A 27569-nucleotide genomic window follows, 5' to 3' on the forward strand; every position below is an offset into this window, starting at 1 on the left:
TAAATTAATCTGACTTGTTCACATTGCATGGATTTCATAAAGCAGTAGATCACCAGTCTGCAAGTAACTACAAGGAAGGGAAAGATAGCTCAGTGGTTTGAGCATTGGCCTGCTAAACCCAGGGTTGAGTGTTCAATCCTTGAGGGGCCACCTAGGGATGTGGGGCAAAATCAGTACTTGGTCCTGCTAGTGAAGGCAGGGGGCTGGACTCGATGACCTTTCAGGGTCCCTTCCAGTTCTATGAGATAGGTATCTCTCTCTCTCTCTCTGTGTGTGTATATATATATATATATAGGGAATTCCCATGTAACAGCTGTTATTGAGTATACTGTGCAAAGAAGCAGCTAACTAAAACTATATACAATACAATTAGAGGTCACAAACCATGTTCAGACTAGCAATGACATTTAATGGCTGTTTGGGTTAAGAAGATGTTGGTCACTGAATTTTGTCCAGCAGACTTAATTCCTCTCACCCATCTTTTTGGGTTTTGTCCATCTCATTTTGCTTTTGCTCACTGCCTCAGACCAAATGATTTGTTGCTTTTGGCTTCTCTCTTCCCTCTGTGAAGATCTTTATCAGACTTCCAAACCATCAGAGTTATAGATGAGCTGCCCCAATGGTACTGTGAATTGGGAACTGATCCAGTCTCCCTGTTCAGCCCCCATCCCTTGCCCCAAAACCCCAAGCAGAGTCCCACTCGCTCCTGATGGTGGACTGCTTTCATATACTGAACAGCAGTCAACAAACTCTGATGAGTTGTTCATAAGCAGACAGGAAACATATGGAATCACTCGCAATTAACAGAGAGGATGACATTCACAGCTGGAACAGCACCAGTGTGATCTATTTCCCTTTTCAATCACACCCTCCTAAATCTGCACGTCACTGCGCATGTTACACTCACAAGTATATCACCTGCAAAGGCAGGAATAGAACATATGGGTGAGCTTAGACATTTACTTACTGAGATTGCATCTTTTGTACATGTGTCAATTATCGGCTGCAGCAAGTTATCAAATTCATTCATGTCTAGCTGGGTTTCCTCCAAGACTTTCTGCATTTGTTGTTCAACTGCAAGGGCTACCGCTGATGTAACTTGTTCCTAAAAAAGACTGTTTTAGTATAGGCAATATCCTTTTGATACAAAACTCAGCAAATAAGTTTGAGGTGCTCCTAGTCATAGGAAGCCCTCTACAGAGACCAAGATTCTCTACTCCTACTGACACAGGCACAGCTATGTTTCAGCTGGCTGTCACTAACCCATTGTCTACCTGCTTCCCTATGACAAATCCTGTATCTGTCAGTAGCTAGCAGAAACCAAGCGAGGACCTCAAAGAGCTAAATACTCTACAATGTGATGCAACACATCTTTAATACAGACTTGTGGCCCATGAAAACCACTGTTTCCAGCATGCAATGTTTCACCCTGATCCAAGAAACCACCATTCAGATTAAAAATGTAGAGGCTTTCAGCATGCAGCGATCCAAGTCACAGCTGCAACCTGTTCAATTTTATGCAAGATGAGTGTAGCCTTCACTCTCCTAGTAAGTTATAAATGTGGCCCTTAGGTGAACAAAGGTTGGGTGTCTCTACTCTAAAGAGGTTATCATTTCTGTTCTGCAGGAGATACCATTTGCAAAGTGATGCCGGCTCATGTCTCCTCCCATTCCGCTACCCTAAATTACCCACTAGCTAGAAGCAAGATGCTCAAGATTCCCTTCAATCCAAATATTTTTGGGCACACAATGGACTGCTGCCACAGGCAGTCCAATGTACATAAAGCTAATACTTGATCTTGAGCCTACCTGTCGCATAGCAAGGAGATGCTGCTCCTGCTGCTGGAGATTCCACTGGCTCTGTTGGATAAGTTCCTCTACAGACGGAGCACCTTGAGGAGCTGGGATAGCTGCAGCTGGCGGAAGAGAGGGCTGTGACAATGGCTGGATCTGTGCAGTGGCCTCTATGTCTTGAGTCTGTTTGCACAGCACTACCAGAAAAAAATATGCACAGTAAGAGTTATAAGAAGTGGTCCATTTCTTTACACCAATATCCTAAACAACCTACGCACCCTGTTAACTCCAGAAATCAAACTCAACCTCTTTCTTACATAATTTTATAATATAAAATGATCAATTAAACTGACACACACTCCTGGGTACTTAGCCAAAATCCGAAGCTCCAGCATGTTATAGTTCAACATGATTTTTAACATGTATTTATAATGGGACGCTGGACATCCCAAGTTGGATCTGTTGCAAATGCCTAGTTCTCATTCACATTTTAAGAATACCATTAAAGTATGCCAGATCAGCTTTTCCATAATGACTGCTTTAATTTTTCTACAATTACAATATAAAGAGTACGAGTGACTGCATGTACAAGACTAAGTCAACTGCTTGAGCACTAACCACAAAAAAAGATTAGAAAAAAATTCTAGCCAAGCTTTGTCTGGGTCAGGACAAAACACTAGACAGGAGAGTCTGGGCTGAGCTACATAAAATATAAAATTCACAATTTTTTCCCACCAAAATCAAAAGCTTACTTTCAAAGCAGCTTAAAATACACTATTCTTGGCTGGAAGTGTGGAGGGCAGGAGTTTTTCTATTCTATATAGTATTCTATTTCTAGATTGTATTCCCAGCTATACAAGGGGAGTGGTTAAATCAGGACACTGGGAATCAGGGCGGCTGGGGTCTAGTCCCAGCTCTGTCCCTAGCTATGAAGTCTTTGACAATCCCTTCTCTGAAAGTGGATGGTTAAAATACATTTGTTCTTGTCCGCCAAAGACTTTGGCAACAACACTCACATTGCTGCTGCTCCAACGCCAGTTTGTACTTGTAGTAGCCATAAAACTCGCCCCCAAAAAGGAACGAGAACTTGGGATTCTCCTTCTGCTTCTCCATCGTCATCTTCTCGAACTCGGGCCCGTTCCGCGCCACAAACTGCGCCAATTTGTCAATGACATTCCGCAGCTCCTGGTCTGGGGGGAGAAGAGGGGGGACACGTCACAACCCTACTCAGGCCCCCATCCCTCCCTGATGCCATGCACCCCCCACCCCAATTCCCCGGGCCTCCGCGAGGCCGCACACCCTCCCCAGGTCCCCGTGCTACGGGCGTTACAGCCCCGCACTCCCCTACTCCTACCATCCCCTTGACCAGGCCTAACGCCCGCCGCAGCAACCCCCAGTGCCTCCGGGGCCGTGGAGGCAAGTCGAGCCCCCTGGCCAGTCTCACCATCGGGCGGCAGCGGCATCTCCATAGCTGCGGGAGAACACGGTACCTCGCCTTCTCCAGACCCAAAACTCAATACAGGCCAGGCCTGCCCTAGGCCCAACCGGCCGGAAGTGCCGCAAGAAGAACCTTTACGGCACTGACGCAGCCGCGCTTTACGGGTCCGTCACCATAGAAACAAGCGAGAGGGAGGAGGGGTTACTCGCAGCGGCTTCAGCGCCCACTTTGGCGGTCTCTTCGCGCCACTCGTCGCCTCAGGTGCCGGTGAGCGGGTCCCGCGGCTGAGGTGAGGGAGCGGGCAGCGCTGGGTCAGGGGCCCGGGCCTCTCCCCGCAGCGTGGCTCACTAGGGCATCCACGAGCGCCGCTTCTCCCCCACCGCCCCTGGGCCTGGCAGGCGCCGCGTGTGAATTTACCGTTGGAACGTTGTTCCCGGCACGGGGCGGCGCTGAGAGCCCGTGACTCGAACTGTCAACCCCGCGTGTAACGGAAACCAGGGCAGGGCAGGGCAGCGCCCTTCGTGCCAGCCCCGCTGTCCCGCGCCGCACACGCGCCCCGGCTGCAACCTTCCACCCTCTTGGTGCAGCTGACACAATTACGTATTTGTACCGTGAGCATCCCCCCACCCCCCGGGGGAGAGGCCCCAGGGCAGTCGCCTCTTTGAGTAAGGGCAGTGCACTCAGAGGTGCACCTCAGAGAGCATCCTCCGTTATAAAAGCACAGCAGGGAGCTAGGACTCCTGAATTCCGGAGCGCAGTCTGAAGGGCTCTTCTAGCCACCGTTTTTAACTGCTTTAACTATAGTAGTTTAGGGGAATAGGCCAGCATAAGCACTTTTATAGCAGCATAATAGTCCACACCGTGGATTTGTCCCACTTTAACTATAATCTGTTTCTGAACAGATGTTTTGTAGCACTACAAGGCAACCTGTGTTTATACCAGCCCTAACTCTTCCTTGAGCTCACTGCATGGTGTTGTGCAACCTCATCTCAGTTTCCATTTTCCTCCCACTCTTCAATACTTGCACCCCTAAGGAACACTAGTATTGTCCCTGCAAGAGCAGAATTATTTCTGTTTTAGTCTCAGTTCACTGAGAGACCTGTTCACTGTATACTCACTTTGTTTTTTCCTTCACGGAAAAAGTAGAGACAAAAAGCAGTCTCTCTAAGTTTCCTTGTTCATCCCTGTAAGAGACTGAAAAACCACATGAAGCTTTTTCATCTCACTACTTTTTCCATGGAGCAAAAACAAAGTCTGTACAAGTATACAGTAAACAGATCTCTGGGAGAGGGAACTAAGCAGAAATAATTTTGCATTTGCAGGCTGAATAATAAAGGAAATTTCCTGTTCTTGTGCATATGATAAAAACACACAAGTGGACAATTCTAGTGTGCCTTTGGATGGCAAGTACTGAAGAGTGGGGTTTAAGAGCCATCTTCCATTAATTTTAGTGAAGGATGTCTAAGGAGAAGATTTTCAAGTGGGAGTTAAGACCCTAACTGCACTTTATGCCTTTGTAAGAGTCCCCTACACTGCTTTGAAAAAGTCAGCTATGACTGTTGAAGACTGGAAATGTGAGTCTACTAGCTGATTGTTTTCATCTAGATAGGCTGTACTAAACTATGGGATAATGTAGAACAAGTCACTGGAACCAAACTTATCAAAATGCTAAAAGAGGGGGTTTTATATTGCTGGCATTGTCGTTTATTTTATATACCTGGTCTTAGTCCAAACAGCAAAAACTAACAGGACCTAATTGGGATAAAAATTATTGACACTAGCCACATGCCACCCACCCACCCTCATCATTATGCTGTCTGAGCATCTGGAAGATCTGTAACTAGAAGGTAGTTACTCTTACTCTTGAATGCAAGGAAAAAACCTATGCCCATGGTTAAACAGGTAATATGTTAGAGAAGCCACTTACTGCAACATATTACAAGTTTAACAGGCTAAGTCCTTTGGTCATTAATAAGGCCCTACCAAATTCATGGTCCATTTTGGTCAATTTCACAGTCATGAAAGTTCAGATTTTTAAATATCTGAAATCATAGGATTTTAAATCTGAAATTTCATGGTGTTGTAAATGTAGGAGTCCAGACCCAACTCTGAAGGCAGGAGTACAGAAGTAAGAGTGGCATGGTATGGTACTGCCACCTTTACTTCTGCTCTGCTGGTGGGGTACTGCCTTCAGAGCTGGACACTTGGCCAGCAGCTGCCACTTTGTGGCCACCCAGCTCTGAAGGCAGCACAGAAGTAAGGGTGGTGTAGCAGGGTGAGCACCCACTCCGACCCTGGAGGGGTTGGAAAAGCCCTGCAGAGGGCTGGGGCTGGGCAAGGTAAAACCCTGGCTGATTGGGGGAAGTGGCTGCAGCTGGGGCCATGCCCCAAACTAAGCAACTGGGCCTTATAAGGCAGCCAGGGAAGCCAGAGCAACAGTCTCTCTCTGTTTACAGAGGGAGATGGGCCTGGCAGCAGGGAGCTAGAGACTGGGTACTTGAGTGGAGCAGGGCTGGGGAAAGGCAGAGGAACTGGGGAGCTCCAGCCTGGAAAGCCCCAGGCTGTGGCCTAGCATAAGGCCAACAGGTCCTGGGGGTTGCAGAGGGCAGCCCAGGGGTAGGCCAAGGCAGCAGGTCCAAACACAACCTTGCCAGTGATGAGTAGGCAGATACTGCAGTCTGCCCCGGGGCGTGGGGGCTAGACGATGACTGGCAGTAGCCTTATACTGAGGCGAGGTGGGGATAATGTGTGAGAGTTTCCCAGGGAGGGGAGACTCTGAGAGAAAGGGGTTACTGTCAGGGGGCAGCACCCCAGATAAAGGGGCACCAGGTCCTGGGAGGGACACGGGGGCCAAGAGGCAGCAGATCACCAGCCTGCAGAGGGTGCTCTGGAGGCTGGAGAGCTAATTCCTGGAACAGACCAGTAGGAGGCACTGCAGGGGTGAGTCCACACCTCTACAGGTGGCAATACTGCAATCCCCCTACAATAATCTTGCAGATGCGCCCCCACACACACACACACACACTCTTTTGGGTCAAGACCCCCAGTTTGAGAAATGCTAGTCCCCTACAATAATCTTGCAGATGCGCCCCCCCACACACACACACACACTCTTTTGGGTCAAGACCCCCAGTTTGAGAAATGCTAGTCTCTCCTATGAAATCTGTATAATATAGGGTAAAAGTACACAAAAGACCAGAGTTCATGGTCCGTGATGTGTTTTTCACAGCCATGAATTTGGCAGGGCCCTAGTCATTAAATAAATTGTCCCATAGCCCAACTGCAGACTAGCTAATCTTGTTACAGCCCAAGGGTGACAAGAATTAGCCAGCTTCTCCACAATTCTAACCATAAATAACTCCAGTATGCAGGAACTGATTTTGCAGAATTCATCTTTATTTACATTTTCAATATTTAAAAAGTATAATTACAACACTTTTTTCCACTTTAAAGTTCATAAGCTAAAAATTCATAATTACTGTACATAAAAAAACTTGAAATAAATTCACTTTAGATTTGGAAGAGAGATACATATCACAATTAAATATTCCTTCCCTGGAAATATTCTGTTTGCATTCCAAGAAGAGAAGTTATCAGAGAACAGGAGGGGAATACACTTTTCCATATTAACATAAATGAACCAATTCTATTGGATATGCACCTAAAAAAAATCACAATTATGAAGTAACTGGAACATATTTAAGAACTCTACCACAGGGTTCAGATTTTAGATATTAACCATTTACAGTGTGTCATGAACTTGTCTTTCCAAGTTGAGGCCTTCTCCACAGATCAGAAAACTTCCTACTCCTCTCTCTAAGAACAAGCTGTTTTAATACTTATCTGTGCAATAAGAGACAGTCTGTTTCCTCTCCCTCTCCTTATTCAAAAAACTTTTGCAAATCTTTTTGGACTATTCCCATTTCAACATCCTCAAAGGAATAAACACCTCATTTGCGTACATATTAGGATTTAGTGTAGCCACAGCATTTGGACCTTGGCTCAACTCTTACAGAAAATGCTATAATTTGAACACAGCGAGAGAGCTTTTGTGCCTTAACACCAGTCCACACCAGCAGCACTTACACTACACAGGAATTTTATTACACAGTGTCAGGATGGCAAGAACCCGGACATGCAGGAAACCTACTACAGAGCCAATTAAACTTAAGTACGTGAAAAATTGTTAAAGAGAAAGAAAATGCAGATTCTGTAAAGGGACAGTCATGCCATATTTAAGAAGAAGCCTTGTTATTTTAAATTTAATTAAGAATATAGCTTTTCACCATTTACACCTCACTTTTTGCATTTCAGCTTGTGCAATAAAATTATATTGATGTTTCATTTTATGATTCTCATATGTTTACAAAATCCTTTTGTACTTGAGTTTCCAACTCTCCAGGTGAGTATTGCATTCTCTTCCAAAACTGAAGTTAAAATTATAAACATTTATATTTGAGTTGGGTTTTGAAAAATCCTTTAAAAACTATAATCACTGACTTGCCATCTTGCTTCGCACTTCAGTTGAGCAGATTTTCTCCCTTGTCACCAACTCTTATTTCTCTCTCCCCACTCCCTCTGCTTCACTAAGTAATTCTCAAAAGCATTTTGGGATATAGTTTATATGAACTACAGAACAAGACCATAACAATCTAAGTGTGGGGCCTAAACTATTAAGAAAGAAAAACTCAACTTATAAAAAACAAATGACCAGGTAGAGTTTTAGAAGATCTAAATGAGGACTTGATCCAAGAGGTTTTTTCCACCTCTTTATCTGGGACATATAGTTGCAGACACCTCCCACAGTTTAATACACATTTAAAAAAACCCTACATTTCAGCAGTATACTTCCAGTTTCACAAAATACCAGTTCATAGACACTCTCACACAAAAAAAAAAAAGGTGAACTCCCCCAACACAACTATATCACAAGACCAACACACCCTCCACTGAAACTGACTTTACACCAAACAATAGGAAGAGTCTGGTCACTATTTCTCCATCACTCTGCACTCCTGGATGTTCCACAGAACACTATAGGATCATATTAAGAATTTTAGTTGTGGCTTCACCTACCAAGAAACTTTTCAATCAAGACTACCACCACCACACACCTCCACTTGCCAATATCTACAAGATTCTAGTGTTTCAAGCCCTTACAACCACTGTCCAGTCTACCATATCCTTAGCATGCTGCAACACTAGTCAACCTTCTTGGTAACCACAAGGTACGCAGAGGGCTACAACCACCACCACCAGGTATTCAAGTAAGAATCTCCAGGGCAGGCCTCAAAAGTCCATCTAACCTACCCAATTAGATAGCAGATAAATCCCCACAGATTCCCCAACACTCAAAAGCCACCAGTGCAATTTCTCCCTCTCCTTATCAGCCTCTCACCTGATATGGATCACCAATGATGGTATGTGCAGAGTAGCAGAGTGGAATCCTCCACTAAGGCAGACAAAACAGTCATACTAACTTACATACTGAATGGTACAGAGTAATGCAGTAGAAATAAGAACCACAAACATTTTACAGCAATTCACACTCTTCTCTACTGTTTTAAGTGCCAGATTCCACAAGCATCAAAATTTTATCCTGTGATAGGTTAAAAAAACTAAACAAAAAAATCATCCAAAAAGTATCAGCATGAGAAAAAACACAGAATGGGGAAGGTTTTTATGTGCCACCCATACAGCTGCTCTTAAATATTTACATATAAATATTTGTATGTAAATAAGATCACAATCAATCATTTACCTTAAAAACGGCTCTTACCAGCACCAAGTTAGCCTAGCATGTTTTTTTTTTTTCTTTTAAACTTCTCAGCTTATAACATGGTTAAGAACTGGAAGCCCTGGAAAATTAACAGCTCTGTTTATAAATAAAGGGCAATATAAACAACATTATAGCAGAAATTTCTACTGTTACACTGAAGACAGAGAGGTGGGTTAGGACATTACTGAAAGATGGGACCTTTTCTGACCAGCAACTCTCTTAGTGTTGACCTGAAGTCACTAAAGTCATTTTCACAAGAGTCTTGCACTCCTATATATTTAAATTCATAAATGTTTAGCTATTTCAGATAACTGCATAAGACACCTGAATGTTTCACTGACCAAAATAAGGACATGCCTAGTCATCATTTGGTCCATAAGGGAAAGCTTTCCACAAGATCTAGCAGCACCAAGTTATTTGATGGACTCTCAGTGCAAAAACCCACGTGAAGGGGTAGCTGAAAGAAGTGCCTGGGTTCTTTGCGCATGCTTATTTTTAGTAACACCCAGTATTTTTGGAGGGATAGGATTCCTCAGTTTTGCATCAATGTAATATCTGAGTTTCACAGTCTATCTGTAGTGTACAATTTAAAAAGCTGCAGTAGCTAATGTCTGAATCTTAGACACTAATTACAGAGCCCCAGCTTTCTTTTATTCTATGCAAACATCTGAAACCAACATATTACACACAATAAAACATTGCAAAAAATTAATCTGGTCCCCCAATTGGCTAATATTTTTACTGATTTATGGCACTCCCTCAAATTGTACAGCAAGCAAAAAAAGGGGGGTAAAAAGTATTTTCTTCACTGATTTAATAGCAGGGTCATTCTACATGATTGTCTAGATATGCCCTTTTTATTCCTGTTTTCATATTTTCTATAGACTTATGTACAGTTAAATATGCCATTAATTTACAAACCATGTTAAAACTAGACAAATGTTTCACCTCACCAAACAAAATCTTGCAACGTCTAGTAAGATTACAATACAAGTTCCAACAATATCAGAAACTTCCTTTACCTGAATGCATGCAGTAATTGCTTTGGAACTTTGGTTCAGGTACTCAAGGAAATCATTTACTGTAGTATGATTCACCTAAAAATTCTATTGTACAAAATAATCCCCACTGACTGTACAGCCTGAACTAGCAAAGCATGACCACAGGTCATGTAACCTGTAGGAGAGAAGCCTACAAAGTCATCTTCAGAGCCCTAAGTGGACTATGGCCTTGCTCTCACAGTGAACCCCCTATTGCATTGCACTGCACCGCATTACAGCAGTTGTGTTTGTGGGGGACACTGAGGCTGCCAGAGCTCAGATTAGAATTTGAGAAACAAGGACAAGGCATTCTCAGCAGGGGGCCCTCACTTGTGATTACAATCCTGACAGATGAGACTGAGCCCAAGTCCCGCTAGTTTAGGAGGGTGCAATACAAGCCTTCTAAGGGAGGAGTTGTGAAACAGACCTGGTTGCAATCTCTAGGACAGGGGTTCTCAAACTGAGGGTCAGGACCACTCAGAGGGTCACAAGGTTATTACATGGAGGGTTGCGAGCTGTCAGCCTCCACCCCAAACCCTGCTTGCCTCCAGCATTTATAATGGTGTTTAATTTATTGGGGGGGGGTGTCACACTCAGAGGCTTGCTGTGTGAAAGGGGTCACCATTAAAAAAAGTTTGAGACCCACTGCTCTAGGAAATAAGCCACCTAAATATGATTAAGCAAACATCTACTTAGGAAAAAAGAAGGGAGCTGTGTTCCTTTTCCTTGAAGGGCTGATTCAAATGGTACCAAGATATTATGGTGGTAGGCACACAGAAATCCCTCTGATCTGTGCTTTTCTGGCCTTTTTATGGCCTTCATCACTGCAGTAACCCAGAACAGCACCCCTATGAGGTATGGAAGAATTCTCTCCATTTTACAGATAGGGAACTGAGGCACCAAGATCAAGGTTGAGATTTTCAGACAGGTTAGGCACTCAGCTCCCATTGAAAATAATTGAATTGGGTATCCAACTCCCTTAACCTCCTCTGAAAATTTCAGGCTAAGTGATTTGTCCAAGTTCACATAGGAAGTCTACGGCAGAACCAGGAACTGAACCGCAGTCCCAGTCCAGAGTATTAAACCACAAGATCATCCATCCTTCCACATTTATGCAATGGCATTCAGATATTAAAAAGGGTGCCTTAGAAATATATTATATCAGTCTTTCCACTGGCTGTATTTTTCCCTTTTGCACATTAATATGAAACAGTTCTAAAGAAATGAAGCCCAGAGTCTCTGAAAGCAGTTCTAGTTTAACAGTTGTGTGGGAAGGATTTCCATAATGATTTCTGAACCATGAGTTTTCCAGACTAAACATCCAAGTCCAAATTTCCTACTAGCATGAACACACTCACCTCCACTGACATCACTGGAGTTCTGCTCATACACCATGACTGAATTTGGCTCAGCCTCCAGAGATTCAGGTGCACCATTATCTCCTTTGAGACACATCAATGAAGCTATTACACTGGGAATTTCTACAAGCATCTAGCAGACAGGGAATAGATTTAGCTTTGCACTCACAGGAAAAAAAATGTATTTAAATAATCTGGAAGGGAGTCACAAAATTATCTTGCTTCTAAAAGGCAATCATCTTTCATGAAAAGAATACATGGGGAGGGAGTATTTTGTATAACACACTGGTGTTTGTCCAATGATCAATCAGCAAGAATGCGCCAAGCACTTCTCCTGCCAGAATCTCAGCCCACTATATGATGGGCTCCTCCTCCAAGAGACAAGGCCTGAAGATCATCTTTGCCAAAAATAGTTTTCTATACTCCAAAGCTCAGATGACTTCACTTTTATCTCACACACAGTATCTGACATAACTCATTAACAAAACCTCATGTTTTGTCAAAGCACCTTCATTTATGCAAAAAGTGCAAAGCAGAAAATTCAACACACATCCTTCACAATTTTACATATTCACTCTTGACTCAAGAACAATTTCTCATAATAATTCATTATTCAAGCCAGGAGCACTACAGGAGGAAAGAAGGGTATAAGTGTTAACTTCCATAACTCGTCTGAATCTACAAGTCAGGCAGAACATACTTAGTGCTACTAGAACTATTGTGGAAGAGAAACATATAAAATATAATTGGGGGCCAAGAAATAATTTTGTAAACAATTAGAAGGGATGTGATACATCCAAATCCACATTCATGAAACAGAAGTCATATGATGGAGGATTCTTCCAATTAAAAAACAGAGAGAAAAAGCAATCCTTGTCTCCCAATTCAGCATGACAACAAGCTAGCTTTACAAAAACAAGTGCAGAGAGGTCACAGGAAAAAAGCCTTGTTCCAAATACTAATTTTTATTTGGCAAGGTGTTTTCTATTGTCAGATAAAGAGTAACTACTGATGAAGTTGTGTAACTGTTTTTCAATCAAAGAATGTGAAAACTCTCCATCACAGTTGCTATTGGTAACTAATAGTCACATTATTTTAAGAGACAAATCAGTTCTCTATGCCTAAACAAAGTTTTACTTCAAGATTATTGAATGGAACAAGAACTCAGTACTAGTTTAGAAACCCTGTTGTTTGATCATCATTGTAAACTGAAGCTATAGACACAGGTACTTGATATCAACATGAAGTTTTAAACCTGTGCAACTGAAATTCAAATCTACACATCTGCTTTTAGACACACAAATCCTCCAGCTGACAAGCCCTGCTAACACCAATTAGGAGCATACATAGTTTCCAAATACAATTTATGAAACTTTTGAAGAAAGTTAAAGTAATGAGTCATATAGCATTAAAATAAAAATTAAAACACAAGTTAAAGATCAAGTTGTTAGCATGGAAAGGAAATACTGGCCACATTTTTACTGCCAAAATGGCAGTCAGTTGACAGGTTCTGAAACAAATATGACAGCAAATATTGATGCTGGAGTTTTACACTTGCATTTCACCAGAATCTCTGTACAAGAATTATACTGTACACTCCTTTCCAGTGTCTATCTAATTGCTTCATGTTTAGAGACCTGCTTGGCTGACGATGAAAGTCTGTACCATTTTTGATACACATGCATCTTCTCCTCTGAAGAACCTATACAATCTACAGCTTTACATTCAAGGGCATGCCAGAAGTTCCTGATAATGCTGGGGAAAACTTTGTGTTACAGTCTATACCTGCTTATCAGAATCCTATATATCATATCGATTTAAGTTGTATGTGGTTGGATAGTTTTGCCTGTTATACTGGAAGTGATCTGTTAAGACATTGGTTCGGCCATACTGATAATCTCCATGTTGTGCGAATGCCATGAGTCCATTCTGAGACTTTTCAGGAGTGTTCCGGTGACGTTCCAGATTCACAAGATCTCCAGTTGTAACTGGAAGTAGCTGCTTCTTTGCTTCCTGATTTGCATCATATTTTGTCTGTGGAACAAAGAATTAATTAACTACTTCTTTCAGACAATAGCGAACAAAGAGCAGACACCTATCCCACACAGAAACTAGTCACATTAGACTGCAGTAGTTCTCAACCTGCGGCCTAATCAGCACAGAGCTGCGGCCCATATGACATCCTCAACACCATACAGGTAGTATTGGATGCGGCTCACATATGTGGCCCACAATGGTAAACAGATTGAGAACCACTGTGTTAGAGGCTACGCTTATTAATGTTTTAAATCCACAATTACTCCTAATGCAAATCTTTCTCCTTCAGCATTCCTAGTTAACAAGAGTCCTGATTTTGCTCAAAAGCCTTGAGCCACTAGTGAAACACAAAGTCAATCTAGGTTAGAACAGTGATCACAAGAAATCTTTTGTTACGTTCACCAGAACCCCCAAACAAACAAGTTAGTGGCACACACATTTGTGTGCTTGTAGAAGCTGAAAGAGCAAGAGCACCACTGTATACATTTGTAAGAATGAATTTAAGTGGTGGTGAAAGATGCTCTATTTACAGCTCTGGAGATAAGTCCACTGATGCCACAACTGTCACAGTAAGGCAGCAGCAAAGCAAAGCAAGCTTCCCCTTATGCACTGCTCCCTACTTCCAACGTCAATGTGTCTTAATCCCACCCAAGGTTCAGGGGAGCTCATTAACCAAGGCCCATTCATTTCTTGGTCTCCCCTGAGCCTGACAACTTGGGCGATTTGTGATTTTTGTTTGTTTGGGGTTTTTTGTTACACAATTACCTGGTTTGGTCTGCTTATGGACAACTCATTTTACAAAAGCAACAAAGAGTCCTGTGGCACCTTATAGACTAACAGACGTATTGGAGCATGAGCTTTCGTGGGTGCATCCGACGAAGTGAGTATTCACCCACGAAAGCTCATGCTCCAATACGTCTGTTAGTCTATAAGGTGTCACAGGACTCTTTGCTGCTTTTACAGATCCAGACTAACACAGCTATCCCTCTGATACTTCACATCATTTTACAAAGGCTATTTTACAGTCAGTAGATAGTAACAGCTTTCAGCAACTACTGACTGGCATAGGTTCACAACAGAGACTTACCTTGTTATACAAGAATACTCCTAAGATTGCAGTCAACATCCCAAGAACATTGGTGCTGGTGACTGGATTTCGAAGCATTATAAGGGAAACTGTAATGACCATGATCCTTTTTGTGGCATTTGCAACAGAGTAACTTAATGGGCTGATTAAGTTAAGAATACTGAAGGCAATGACATTCTGGGCAAAGTTACAAAATCCACTGATTATGAGCAGCATTAAAGTCCAGGACCAGTGGGATACAGTACTCTATGGAAACAACAAAGTAAAAAAAAAAAAGTTAAGCTTCAGTTTCAGAGAAGAAATAGAGAACTTCATAAAGAGAAGAGGATGCAATTCACAATAGCTTCTCAAACAAGTCACCTGTTATTGGCATTTTGGTAGGGAGGGCTGAGTAAAAAGGCACACCACCACATTATCTCCCCTCTCAAATTAACTGTTTTGTCCATTTCTGCAGACAACCTCACAACTTATGTTTTAGGCTCATCACAATCTGCTCTTCAGGGCTCTTGCCTCAAGGTGCCAGTGCCAAATACCAGACAAGATACAGTGAAACCCCGCTATAACACAATGATTGGGGGCCAAAAAAATTTGATCGCGATAAATGCGGGGTTGCGGTATAGCGAGGTTTACCATTTCAAGCCGGTCAATTTCTCTTGGGCAGAAAACGACTTGCGTTTGCGAGCTGCCCATAACAATAACTGAAAGGGTGCAGCTCCAACAGCGGGGGCTCTCAGCCACGCAGCGAGAGAGGGAAGCACTTGGGGAGAGCAGGGGAGACGTGCAAGGGGCAGAGGAAGAGCAAGGAGCAGCTGGGGAGAAGAATGGCTCTTCTCACCAAAAGAAGAAGTGGGGGTAGGGGAGGGAGAGGCAGTGGGGAAGGCACATTCCATTTTTTGTATTTTTTTCCTTCAGCAGTGCTCCAGCCTCTTTTTTCCTTTTTTGAGCTTCGGCAGCGCTCTGGCCGCTTTTTTTTTTTGCTTGGGGCGGCTGGAGCCACCTTATGATCGCGTTATATCCAAATTTGCGTTATTGCGAGGCGCGTTATAGCGGGGTTTCCCTGTACTTGTTTTGCCTAGTGACCCTGTAATGAGCCCTTACCATAACCTCAGAGCATGCTTTTTCTCCACTGTTTAGTGGCACATAGTGGCAATTACAATACCTCTTGTCTTAGATATGGGTAAATCTTTAAAAAGCAGGAGAAATGTCCAAGCAAGTCCCCTACCTTGAAGTTTGCCAAAGACTTACCAAGTCATTTTCTACTAGAAAGGATGAAAGATCCACCAAAACCCATGTTGGGATCATGAAGAAGACAGCATGACACCCGAGTATGTTTAGCAGCCGAAGATGATGTATTCTGGAATCTCTCAATACCTGATAAAAACATCAGAAATCACCCTTTCTTCAAGTACTGACCACCCTCACTCAAAGGATGGGGAATTGTTTCAGCAAGTACAATTCCAAACATTTGACTCATTGGTGTAGTGTTTGATCAAACAACTACAATACATCACTTTCACAGAACCTACAACTCACTTTGTGCCACATGATTAAAGATAACAAGCAACCTACCGGAAGGCAATGATGTACTGCTTAGTTGACTTGTATGCTGGAAGGGTCAACAGTCAAGTCTTTATTCGATATAATGGCATCAGTCACATACTACTAAGTGCTAAATATTCTGTTTGGTCTTAGGAAGTCTGATTTTTGTTCACAAGTTCGATTTACATGTTTTAAATTTGGATTACTGTTCTACTGCAGGACTTGGAGTAATGGCACTTCAGTCTGGAGAGAGGGGCTGACTTGGTGTTAAAGGTGCTATCCTTCAAATACATTATTAGACATGAGAGCCTCTCAATCATTGCTGATGGAAGCTAAAGATTCCATGGTATGGAACAAAGCCAAGGATAAACTCTGGGTCATGGCCAACTTTCCTTCATTCAACATAACAGCTAACTTCCAAGGCTTTGTGGACTATTGCTGGACATATAACAGATGCATGAAGCACCATATAAGAATACAAACCCAGTTCTATACTGGGAAATACATTCCTGCCCTCTAAAAGGTACATAGCGCTCCATCCTTCAGAGAAATGCAAACTCTTGCAATTGGACCTACTGTCTGTTAGACACCTCTCTCATAGAGCTGGAAGGGACCTTGGAAGGTCAGAGTCCAGGCCCCTGCTTTCACTAGCAGGGCCAAGTACTGATTTTGCCCCAGATCCCTAAATGGTCCCCTCAAGGATTGAACTCACAACCCTGGGTTTAGCAGGCCAATGCTCAAACCACTGAGCTATCCCTCCCCTTGATGATGCCACATATTTAAGAGTTCCATCTAGCAGAACGAATAACAGAACTATTACCTTTTTAGAAAAGATGTTCTGAAGTGAGAAACAGAGTGTAGCAGCAAGAGCACTGATGAGTCCCCACATATCAAAAGAGAGTTCAGTGACTGTAGCCAGCAGAACACCACTGATTATAGGGATCAGTGATAAATACACCTGGAAAAGGAAGCAGATGACAGCAGCATGCATCTTCTAGGAACTTTCAAGTCAACAACCATCATACATATTTTTAGAGGGACAACAGCTTTCACCTTGTTGCAGCTTGAGAAAACTAAGTCATGCCAGATACATGGGAGGAGTCTGCCTACAGATAGCAAAGAATCAGCTTGCTCTTCATATTTGGAAGGATTTCTTTACAATCGTAAGGACTAGAAGCTTATATGTGTAAAATGAATGTTTACTCTCTGCAATCTTACAGTACTCACTTGGGAAAGATTTCCACTAGCTCCATGTGAGTGATTTTTTCAATCCCTGTCATTAAATTCAGCATGGATTAGCAATGGAAAGGAAGATGAGGAATCACCAGTAACTTCCTTACCTTTGTAGTTTGTTTTTCTTTCATTATAATTCTTGACAGCAGAACCACCCATATTGGCATTGTTGCCTTTACTGAAAACAGAAGGGAAGTTTAAATAAGGGTAATAAAGCCAAACTAATCCTAACAGAAAAGCATGAATGGGGAAAGTGCACAGAAGTCTGGAAAATGACATATCCGAACCCTAGCACTGAGGAAGAGTTGATCGATGTCACAACTGAGATTACAAAAATAAAACAAAGATTAAGATCAACTTTTGTCGAGTGGAATATGTGTCACAGAACTGTTAGAAACTCAGTGTTACATTTTCATTTATTTAGACTCTGGTTGAGCGCTACATTGATCATACATTTTGAGAGGTGGGGAGTCCTTAGCTCAGGCTGACACAAAGACCCAGATTAAGACTCTATGGAAAATAGCAAACAGAATGGGTAGCTCAAAAAGGGAAGTGGCAGGAATATAATAGACCACAAGGGGCAAACGTTACCTGTACTTGGGCTAGGAGAGACCCGTCTACAGGAACCTGAGCAGGGATAACTCAGTTTCGAGGGAAGGGAAGCAACAAGGGGCTGAGCCAGGGACAGGTCAGAGAAATGTCACCCCTCCCGATCAAAGGCGCCACGGCCCGGATCAGACACGGAATAAGGCAGGGGGCTCCTTGGGGACGGCTGGACTAGGAGCTGCGGCAGCTGCGGCCGGGAAGGGCTCAGCTCTCCCCGCCTCCGGGCGCCTCCCTCACCTGTGTGCGCGTAGGACACCGGCACCCGCCAGAGCGAGACGTGCGCCGACACGGAGGCGAAGTACTTGCCGAAGGCGAGCGGCAGGATGTAGCGGGGGTAGGCGCGGGGCGGTAGCTGCGCGGGCCCGGCCGGAGGGACGCGCCAGGCGCGCAGCAGCGGCGGCAGGAGGCCGCAGAGCCCGAGGATGTGGAAGAGCGAGACGGTGACTGGCCGCGGGAAGCCGCCCAGCAGCAGCTTGTTCACCACGTTCCCGCCCGCGCTCAGCCCGTACCAGGCCAGGCAGAGCGCAGACACCCGGGCGCCCTCCCGCAGCGCCGGTGCGCGAGCCGCGCCCGCCGTCGCGGAGCCGCCGCCGCCGCCCGGAGCCGCCACTGCGGCCGCCATCGCTCCCTACGGGTCCCGGCAGACCGCGGCGCAACGTCAGCGCCGCCAGCGCGTCGCTTCCGGGGGTGGCCCCGCCCCGCCGCACCGCAAGGCTCGAGGTCGGGGCTTTGCATGCGACGTCACTTCCGCTCGCCTGGCTCCGCCTCCATCCCGGAACGGCCCCTGAGTCCGGGTCTGCGCAAAGCATCGTGTCCTGACGGGACCGGACCCCGGGCGGGCGGGCGGACGGGGGGGTCACACGCCTCTACCCCCGCTAGGCAAGAGCGACCCCTGCCCGCCGCGCCAGGGCTGTGGCGGACGCGCGGCTGGACGAGGCAGCGCTGGTGCCGAGGTAAGGGGGGGGGGCGGGGGCGGTCCCGCTCCAGAGACAAGGCGGGAGGTAACGTCTTTTATCGGACCCGCCTCTGTAAGCGGGTCCAGTGAGAGCCGTTACCTCCCCGCTTGGCGCGCTCCTAGCCTAGGACCCCGACTCTGCGTCAGGCAGATGCCAGGCGGGGCTGCCACACCCCTGCCTTGAAGTGGTTTCCATCCTATAGAGGGTTTATAATGTGGTGTAAGGGCTCTCCACGCGTGCACCCCCGTACAAATGGGTGGGTGGTGCTAAACGGAAGAGAAACCTGGCTTTGATTTCAGTTCCTGATGTAGGCATCACCTCTCCCCCAGCAGCCTCTCAAACACAAGAGCAGCAGAACCATCCAGTAATGCAGCAACTACTGCTACAGATCCCGGTGTAGTTCTGAAAGAGCCTGTTCAACCAGCTGGCAGGTCACCAGGAGCATACACCAGCTGTAAAATAATAAAGGGCTAGAGGATGGTGGTACAATTTCAGAAGAGGGAAGTGACTTAACAGATTCCAGCTTCTCCATAGATTTAACTTAGGTAGAACTTCCACATACCTAACTTGCTCATGAATTGTGACAGGAATATTAAACTCAGAAGCAGTCTACATTAGCATGTGTTTGATTGATTGGTTAGTCAGGGCAGTTATATAGGTTGTCATAGGAGTCAGCTTGCCTCCCTTTAATAATGGTGACAAAGAGCTTTTTTGCATTATTTTTGTGACTGACCTAAAAAACAGATGCTATTAACCGTACACTGGAGATGTGCTCTCTACTGGCAAATGTACATCATTAATAACGATCAGGAAGGCTCAGAAAAGCATTTATCCAAGAGGCAGATCTGTCCAAATCTCACTCTTTACTCTGAGCTGCCCTATATCTGCAACCGAGCACGCCTGTCCTAACCCCCTTATAGCAAGGTACATATGTATATTTTGCCACTTGACAATGGTCACATGTGGGATGTAGAGATTACTGTCTATGATGCAATCTACCAGTGCTGCTATTTCTCTGTACTCCCCTCTGACTCCAGCCAGAGTTAGGTTCTAAACTCTTTAGAGGGAAGGAGTGTATTTTTGTTCTGTGTACAGGACCTAGTATATGACTAGAGCTCTTAGATACTAGCACATAAATAAAACCAATGGGGGGGGGGGCAGGGAGCATAAAAGACCTTTCCCTTTAAGTTTGTAACTATACTAAGAAAGCACTTCCTTTAGGCAAAAGCACAAGGACTAGTTTATGTGAAGTAAAAAGAGTACAGAACAATAAAGCTGACTAGTTTTTTCTTTTAGTTTTGTAATTTTTTTCTCATGGAATAGATGGACAGGAATCTTGGGACCTCCTCTGTATCTGAGGTGTAAGCTGTGTGGGACTGAAGGCCTGAGTCCAGCACTCCCAGGGCATCACTTTCTTGGTAACAGAATTTTTCCACTTGCAATCTGTGGTAAACAAATGAGGTATCCCTCTCCTTCAGGCTTCAGCTGTTCACAGAGTGAGGTGAGGGCAGCTCACTGTACACCACTGTTTCCTTCCCTGCAAACGGAAAAAAATCAAGACCTCATTTCACATCTTGTGATTTCTTGTCAAACTCCTACATTTCCAAACACGTTTTTTGATGTGACACACCCACCTCCCTCTTCCCCTCTCACCAATTTTAAAATTCAGGGGAAAATAGCTAACTCTCCATCCACCTACCCAACATTTAAATGAGCACTGAATTTAGTACTAGTGAAAGACATTACAACTCAGTGTCCTGGAAAATGAACTCCACAAAACTGCACAGGAAGCAGTTTCCTCGCTTACACAATTAATTCATGAACTGGAGGGGTCATCTGCAGGACAATACAAGTAACAGACTATTACTAATTCAGATAATTGGCCTTTCATCTATACTGTCAGTAAAGATGCCAACTAGGACACTTGTTTAAAAGTGTGCTAGAATAAGGCCAGCTAATTTTATAGTTAGCATCTCATGGGTGTTCACTCAAAATCCATGTATACCAGATTTGGATCAGGGATCGAGAACAGCATAAAGATACTGTCAGTCCTCCATGCTAGCCCTTCTTGATCATTAATTTTAACAAGTGCTTCAGTAGTGCTTAAACTTCTAGATAGGGATGGTTATAGATGTAATTGCTTTGATACAAGGCATAATTACTTTCATGAAGGGATCCCCTCATAAGTGAAGGGAGAGTTTTTTTAAAATTAGATTTGCTTTGACACTGGTAGTCAGTGGCAAGATTAACAGACCTACTCAGGTGGGATAATGACATTCCTGAAAAGTTTGAGGTAGTAGCATTAGCAAGAGTAAGTTTTATGTCGGGCTTTTCTCCTAAGTGCATTGAGCACAAAAGGAAAATACTAATAGCCTGCTGGGAACCTCCTCTCTAATGTGTCACATAACTGTTACAATGAAGCAGCAGACAGCTTGTTAAGGCCACTGTTTCCATACGGTCTTCCTCCTAGGGATGGGAGTTCCTACTCTGTTACCAGCAATACCGATAAAACTCCTCTTTGTGGTTGTTAAAAATCTACAACCATTTAAGGGAAATGATTGTTGAGTGGTTGAGCAGTATCACGTAAAGTGTTTGTAGTAAACTAAGGCTAACTAAAACATAGAATGCGAGACACATTGACTGGTTCCTGGACAGGTAAATATCAGTTGTTTTACTGCTTATTTCTTCTATGCATCCTTTCAAAAATAAAGGAATTTATGTAATATCTCAGCACACCTAATATATAGGCACCCACAGAGGAATGGGGCCGTATCAGAACCTAGATTCTCACATGGGAGCCTTTCTATGCCACAGTGGAAGGAGATGTCTGTTCTACACTTGTTAGATTGTAAGTGTTAGGACAAGGGCAGTGCATTTTGGAAAGCACCTAGAGAACAAGCAACTAGCTAAGAAACAGTCCATGCAAAAATATGAAAATACACAACACGTAAACATGTACAAGGTAAACTTCATTTGAACTGGTTTACAAAATTGACAAAACCACCTTGTAAACATCTTCAACATTTGCTGGAGCTGATAGAACGTCACTGTTTACACTAATAGAACATGCTGAAATATAAATGTCTTTGACCCTATTTCTGACCCTGGATTACTTCCAACTTGGTTGACCACCTAGTGTAGAACCGTGAAAACTAGTCACACAAAAGAGGTTTAAAGCACACAGTAATCAGTGGAATGTCTGGTCAGTTTGTACTGCTGTGGGCAAGAGCTGGGTCTGATACCTTAGACTCCTGCCCTACAAAATGGATGAAATTAAGATCATCACAGTGGTTAGTCAGCCTCTGGGCACTGTGGCAGGTTGCTCACAAATGCCAGTGACAGTTTAGAGTATGATATTCCTCTATAGACCCCTGTAGTGCAGCCAGAATTTCAGAAGAAATGGAGTAAACAGGAAAGAAAACCGTGGCCAAAAATTATGAGGTGGATCAGAGCCCAACCATTCCCTTATGAGAGTAGCCCTAAATTCAGAGGCCCCAAGATGGGCAGGATAATGACCAAGGTCTTTCATGAAAAGTGGAAGAGAACAGACTCCCTTAGGTGCAGAAATATTGTTTGTTTGGGGGTCGGGGGTGTTTTAGTGTGTACGTTTTCTAAATAAATTAATGTCAAGCATTTTCCAGGATCATCTTTTCCACCCATCCCACCCTTCCAAGACACAAGGTGATACTACCTTCCCCAGCTCCAAACAGCTTGGGTAGTCACTGCAGACGGGTAAAAATGGAAGTAAACTGAAAATATACTTGGAAACATTTTTATGGTGGCTGTTTTTTCCAGCTGAGAAGCCTTTCTAATTCTAAAGTCCTAGAGAAAAGGGAACAACTAGGCACTGAGGAGAGATTTTGAAATACCCATGTACAGCAGGTTTCAATATTTCACAAGCCAGGCAAATCACAGAAGCATTCAGTCTGAATGGGAAAGATTAAGATTTTAAAAGCTTTTCTCATTGTATTCCATGGAACAAGCCAATGCTCACCTCATGAGTAACATCCATTATAAAAAGTAGATTTTGTTTGAGAATTAAGAGCCTGATCCTGCTCTCACTAAAATCAGTGGGACTTTTACTAGGGACCTCAGTGGAAGCAGAATCCAGTCCTAATGGTGTATCTAATGTTACTGCAGTGGCAGTAATCCTGATTTTTTTTTTTTTTTTTTTTTTAAAGCACCAGCAGGACAGAAGCCCAATACCAGATACTGTAAAAATAAATTGTTCCAATTGCTAATATATTAACAGGAGCTGCACATGTTTTGCCTAAATTGAATATAAAAACATTACTGAATCAGGCTGTGATCAGAGGTGAAATAGACATTTTACAATTATTATTACTACATACAAAAGTGGACTGAAGAGAAAGCTGAATGATTAGCTCAACTTGTGAGGTATAACAACAATAACTTGGAGGACTCTCTCTGAACCAAGCACATTCTCCCTGGATTTAACCATAGTTAAAATTATCCAGTATATATTAGTAATTATTGCCAGCACACTTGGAAGACTAAGAAAAGCTAGACGGTGCATCTTATACGACTAACCACCTTTAACTGGTTTAGAAAGTGAACTAACAGGATGCAGGTTTAATCACACTGCTGGCAATATGTACTTAGCTTCAACTTGGCTTTTCTGAACTGACCAAACTTTGAAAGTAACCAGTTTAATTATAAATAATTCACAAACTTTTTTGTGCAAATTTTTTTATTTCCACATTTATATCACAATGTGTCCACTTAAAGGACCAAATAGCAAAGTTGCTCCCTTCTGCATCCCAAGAACACAGAAGTCTAGTTACTGTACATTCACTAAGGCTCTTTGTTTTTGCAAATTGCGTTTATGATGGATATCCATAAGGCAAACAATATCTAAAGGAATGGTAACAAGTATATTTCCAGCATATAAACAGGCTTCCTTTTTCCCCTCATAGAACAGTTACAAACCTGTAGCACCCTCATTACTTTTGGATTCTAGAAAAGGTGAATTTTTCTAGAAGTTTGCAGGAAGGGAAAAGGAGAAAAATGATTTGGCTGGTGATGGAAGAAAAAATGTTTTTTAAAAAAACCTAGTTTTTGCAGCATTTCTCAGAGACTGGATTTTAACTGAAACCAGACTAAAATATGTGGATGCCTATGGAATGTTGAGCTGAAGCCAGATCGCCAACCTGCAGTGCAACACCTGCTGTTTAAAACCCAATCTTTGCACCACGTAACTTGAAAAGAACACAATCCTGTTCAGAGATCTGATGCAAATAAAAACTAGATTTTTTGCACATTGTCTCGGACATCTCATTGCCCAATCAACTCAAATTAAATCAAATAAATAGATGCATATTTTGTTAAGGTAATTTCTACAATTTTATCTGTACCTGCCTGTAATAAGATTCCGGCATTCACAAAGTGCTGGAAATCATCTTCATTTCTTGGGGACTAACACTTTTTTATAGCTGGCTTGCTATAGAGTTTTGAACTCAATTTATCAACCTTCGTATGCCTTCCTTTGCAATTTTGTTAGTAAACTGGTAGCAGCATTTCACAAAAGGAGAATTTAAAGGAAAGAGCTGTAAACAACCAGCTCCTTCATACCCTCTGCTCGTTGGCCCTGTTTGTCCAGGACAGGAGGCTCTCTCCATGTTAAGTGGCATAGTGTCTGCCATTTTTTCTAACTGCCGATGTGAGAGCATTTTAGCAAAACTGTACTCAGTCTAGGCAGACATAAGGCAGGATGTTCAATCTACCATCATCCCCATGTGGATCTAAAGATATGCACTGCGTCCAATTATACCAGTTACCCTGTGTATCATAACAGCCATTCACGCCTGGCCAGTGATGTTCACGTATTCTGTTGAGGTCATCGCTTGTGACCTCTCTTGTGACCCCAGGCAAGTCTGTGGGTTTGCTGTTAGGAGCTAGAACATGAGTCTTTCTAGCTTCTCTTCTAGTGCTTTCCTCCTGCTTTAAATATTCAGACATGAAGTAGTGAGCTCCTGGGGTTTGTACTCCTGATGAAGACAGCAAGCTACTTTGTCTGTTTAAATACGATTGAATTATTTCATTTCTGGATAACTCTTTCCAGTTCGTTTGTTCAAAAGGACTTTGCAGGTTGGGTTTTTGCTCCTGCTTGTCTGTTTCTGTCCTGTGCTGTTCAGCGACTGCAGGGATTTCTGCCTGCAAAGAATCTTTTTGTGTTAAAGGTTTTATCTGTCCTGTCATGGGATCAAACGTGAGCTTTCTTTCTTTTAATCTCACAGGTTTCACACCCCCTTCTACAACCTGCCCATCCAAATTGACTGTATGGTCTCTGGGTCTGTACCTTTTCTTCTTCTTACTATCCGAACCTGAAGCAGCATCATCACTGTCCATTTTTGAAGTGTCCGGTGAAAAGCCAACATGTGGCGTCAGAGATTCCCCAGGGTGCAAGTTAGTTTTGCAGCTAGGAGATGTGTGCTGAAGTGTCCCTGCTGTGTGCCTGTACTGGCTTTCAGAAGATGCCTGCTCCTGCCAACGTTGAGATACCTCAGTTCCTGATTGCTGAGAAACCTCCAGTCTTTTTGCTGGCATTGGAGGTGTTGATGGTTGCATCAAGGAAGGGGGTGGTGGTGATGGCACCTGTGCAGTATCTAAGAACTGGGACCTTTGAGATGGACTAGGTATTGAACCCTTTGGTGAGTATGTGATATGCTGTCGAGCAAATGTGTCATGCCTAATATTCCCAGGATTAAACGAGGAACAGCGGGGACTCTTAGGTTGGTGCTGGCCTGTGGTTTCTTCCAATTTATCATGCTGCTGAAGCACTGCAGTCTTTAATAATGAGGAGGTGCTTGAAGGTTTTACAAGTCCTGGAGAACTGGTGTGAGGTTTTACAGCATTTACTGGGATCTTACTGTGTTTGTCATTTTCACTATGTTCTGTCCTGCTGCTTTCAGGCCCTGTTTGCAGGTTTACATCTACAGGACTGGGGAAACTTCCAGGGCTCCCCGCAATCCCATTAGTTGGTGGAGGAGAAGAGTTTTGTAATACTTCATGACTACCTTTGGAAACTTTAGAAGGAGGGGGGCCCTGATGCCCATCCCTATGTTCGCCTTTCCTTTTCCGATTTCCCAGTTTTTCTGTTTTCGGGGAGTTTAGCTTTTGGATATCATTCCTGCTTTTCAATTCATTGATGGGCTTTGATCCAGTTACTACAGCAGGTGGCACTTCTGGTTTACAATTGTGTGCACCACCATTTGCTGATCCAGGTGGATTCGGCAATCCTCTTGGAACGGATTCATTCTGGGTTACAGGTTCTATCAGTTTTTGCCAATTCCGTAGCAATTTCTTGGCACGTTTGGCAAGTTCCTCATTGGACGTCTTCTTTCTTACATCATTGATGAGTTTCCCTAATCTGGTTTCCTATAAAAAGTGAGAAGAGTTGTTTTACAAAAATTTAATTCTGACCAGATAGAACGTAAGTCAAATTGTAAGATGCATTTTCACTTGTCAATGCATACCATTCTGCCAAATATCACACCAAAAATTCACAAAGAACGTAGGAGCTAAATAATATTAATCCATTAGTCTTTTTGGAAGGGATGGATTCAGCTGACCCCATGCTCCACCATTCAGGGAACCACTGTAAGTTTGATTATTCATCTCTTTTCTTTCTCCACTGGCTGAAGTGCCATGGGAGCCATCTGGGGAGAGTGGTGGGGAAGGAGTCCCTCACTCAATATGAATCTCTTGCAGGTGACCAAGGAGCATGCTCAAGTTCTGGGGAAAGATGTACACAACCCCCAGCCAGACAAGGTGTGTGTTTCACAACCACAGGCATATAGAAAGAGGGACAAGAAATCACAGACCCTTAGAGCTGATCATCACTGTTGGCTTATTGTCACATCCTACTCCACTCTCCAGAGTCAGATGGAATTTTCCCCAAGTGCTGTGGGAAGGATTTTTGGGGCCAATTTAAATAAAATTCTCAGGGTGCCTAAACATGGAAGTTGTAATTTGGTTGTTCCCTCAGCAAGCCCTTTTGTATAACCAAATCTCACAGAGGGCATTTGGCATAAGAATGTTTCAGAGTGAAAAGTGAATTGAAGAATAAACCCAATGTGTATGAATCAGTGTTCTCTAGCTATGCAGTATTCTCATGGGGGGGGGAGGGATAGCTCAGTGGTTTGAGCATTGGCCTGCTAAACCCAGGGTTGTGAATTCAATCCTTGAGGGGGCCACCTAGGGATCTGGGGCAAAAATCAGTACTTGGTCCTGCTAGTGAAGGCAGGGGGCTGGACTCGATGACCTTTCGCGGTCCCTTCCAGTTCTAGGAGGTAGGTATATCTCCAATTATTTAAAATTTTATTTAAATTTCATAGGGGGAACTAACCTCACAGCCAGTCAGGGATTGGCACCGAATTGGGCATATTTCAAACTAATGTTATGGCTCTATAAAGTGATGTTATTCATAGTAGGTTATTAAAGAGAATTAGAATTTGAGCAAGAGAATAAGAAAGTGACCAGACATAAGACACGGAAGTGATGCTGCCTGAATCAGACAAGGAATTAACCAGTGGCAAATAGGGACTGCTCTGGTCCCTTACGTGAGCAGAAATTGGATTGCACCGTACACCAATATAGTTACTCCTCTGCTGGTATATGATTCAAGAAAGAGCACTCATTCCATCATGTACTGAGGTGCCAGAGGACACAGTGGGAGACCA

The 27569-nt window shown here is 43.5% G+C and overlaps 3 protein-coding genes and 1 long non-coding RNA gene across 16 annotated transcripts in view; 1 reads left to right on the forward strand and 3 right to left on the reverse strand.

Annotated features, from left to right (window-relative positions):
• Positions 1 to 3603, reverse strand: part of LOC120391601 (calcium homeostasis endoplasmic reticulum protein) — a 19042-nt gene extending 15439 nt beyond the window's left edge. For 2 of the 3 annotated variants that reach the window (XM_039515433.1, XM_039515431.1), the window contains exons 1-4: positions 3239 to 3602; positions 2811 to 2984; positions 1810 to 1991; positions 968 to 1105 (exon numbers count right to left, since the gene is read on the reverse strand). In XM_039515433.1, the coding sequence (XP_039371367.1) occupies positions 968 to 1105; positions 1810 to 1991; positions 2811 to 2984; positions 3239 to 3263 (519 nt within the window). In that variant the 5' untranslated portion in view covers positions 3264 to 3602. Of the gene's footprint in view, positions 1 to 967; positions 1106 to 1809; positions 1992 to 2810; positions 2985 to 3238 lie in introns of all 3 variants that reach the window. The other variant, XM_039515432.1, reaches the window with a different exon arrangement.
• The window catches only part of LOC120391618, a 44964-nt gene continuing 20797 nt past the window's right edge, over positions 3403 to 27569 (forward strand). The window contains exon 1 of one of the 2 annotated variants that reach the window (XR_005591413.1): positions 3403 to 3521. This is a non-coding gene — a long non-coding RNA (uncharacterized LOC120391618). Of the gene's footprint in view, positions 3522 to 18660; positions 18865 to 27569 lie in introns of those variants that run through there. The other variant, XR_005591412.1, reaches the window with a different exon arrangement.
• SLC35E1 (solute carrier family 35 member E1) lies at positions 6608 to 18533 on the reverse strand. The gene is made up of 6 exons (XM_039515454.1): positions 18149 to 18533; positions 17413 to 17483; positions 16893 to 17030; positions 15779 to 15904; positions 14534 to 14779; positions 6608 to 13443 (listed from the first exon to the last, which is right to left on the reverse strand). Exons 1-6 carry the CDS (start codon positions 18531 to 18533, stop codon positions 13210 to 13212), a joined length of 1200 nt encoding a protein of 399 aa, XP_039371388.1. The 3' UTR covers positions 6608 to 13209.
• Positions 19094 to 27569, reverse strand: part of MED26 (mediator complex subunit 26) — a 41337-nt gene continuing 32861 nt past the window's right edge. For 6 of the 10 annotated variants that reach the window (XM_039515439.1, XM_039515443.1, XM_039515441.1 and 3 more), the window contains one exon: positions 21881 to 26265. In XM_039515439.1, coding sequence (XP_039371373.1) covers positions 24574 to 26265 — 1692 coding nt within the window. In that variant the 3' untranslated portion in view covers positions 21881 to 24573. Of the gene's footprint in view, positions 20405 to 21879; positions 26266 to 27569 lie in introns of those variants that run through there. The other 4 variants (XM_039515438.1, XM_039515437.1, XR_005591408.1 and 1 more) reach the window with 3 other exon arrangements.

The sequence above is a fragment of the Mauremys reevesii genome, linkage group 26 (assembly GCF_016161935.1).
Source record: "Mauremys reevesii isolate NIE-2019 linkage group 26, ASM1616193v1, whole genome shotgun sequence".
In the NCBI taxonomy this organism is placed as follows: Eukaryota; Metazoa; Chordata; order Testudines; family Geoemydidae; genus Mauremys; species Mauremys reevesii.

Coding starts and splice junctions, on each gene's coding strand:
- SLC35E1 (XM_039515454.1), bottom strand. CDS start 18,533: ATGGCGGCCGCAGTGGCGGCTCCGGGCGGCGGCGGCGGCTCCGCGACG. Junction 17,031..17,412: donor AAGAAAAACAAACTACAAAG/GTAAGGAAGTTA, acceptor TTCCTTTTCCAG/GTGTATTTATCACTGATCCC. Junction 15,905..16,892: donor AGAACATCTTTTCTAAAAAG/GTAATAGTTCTG, acceptor TGTTTTTATCAG/GTATTGAGAGATTCCAGAAT.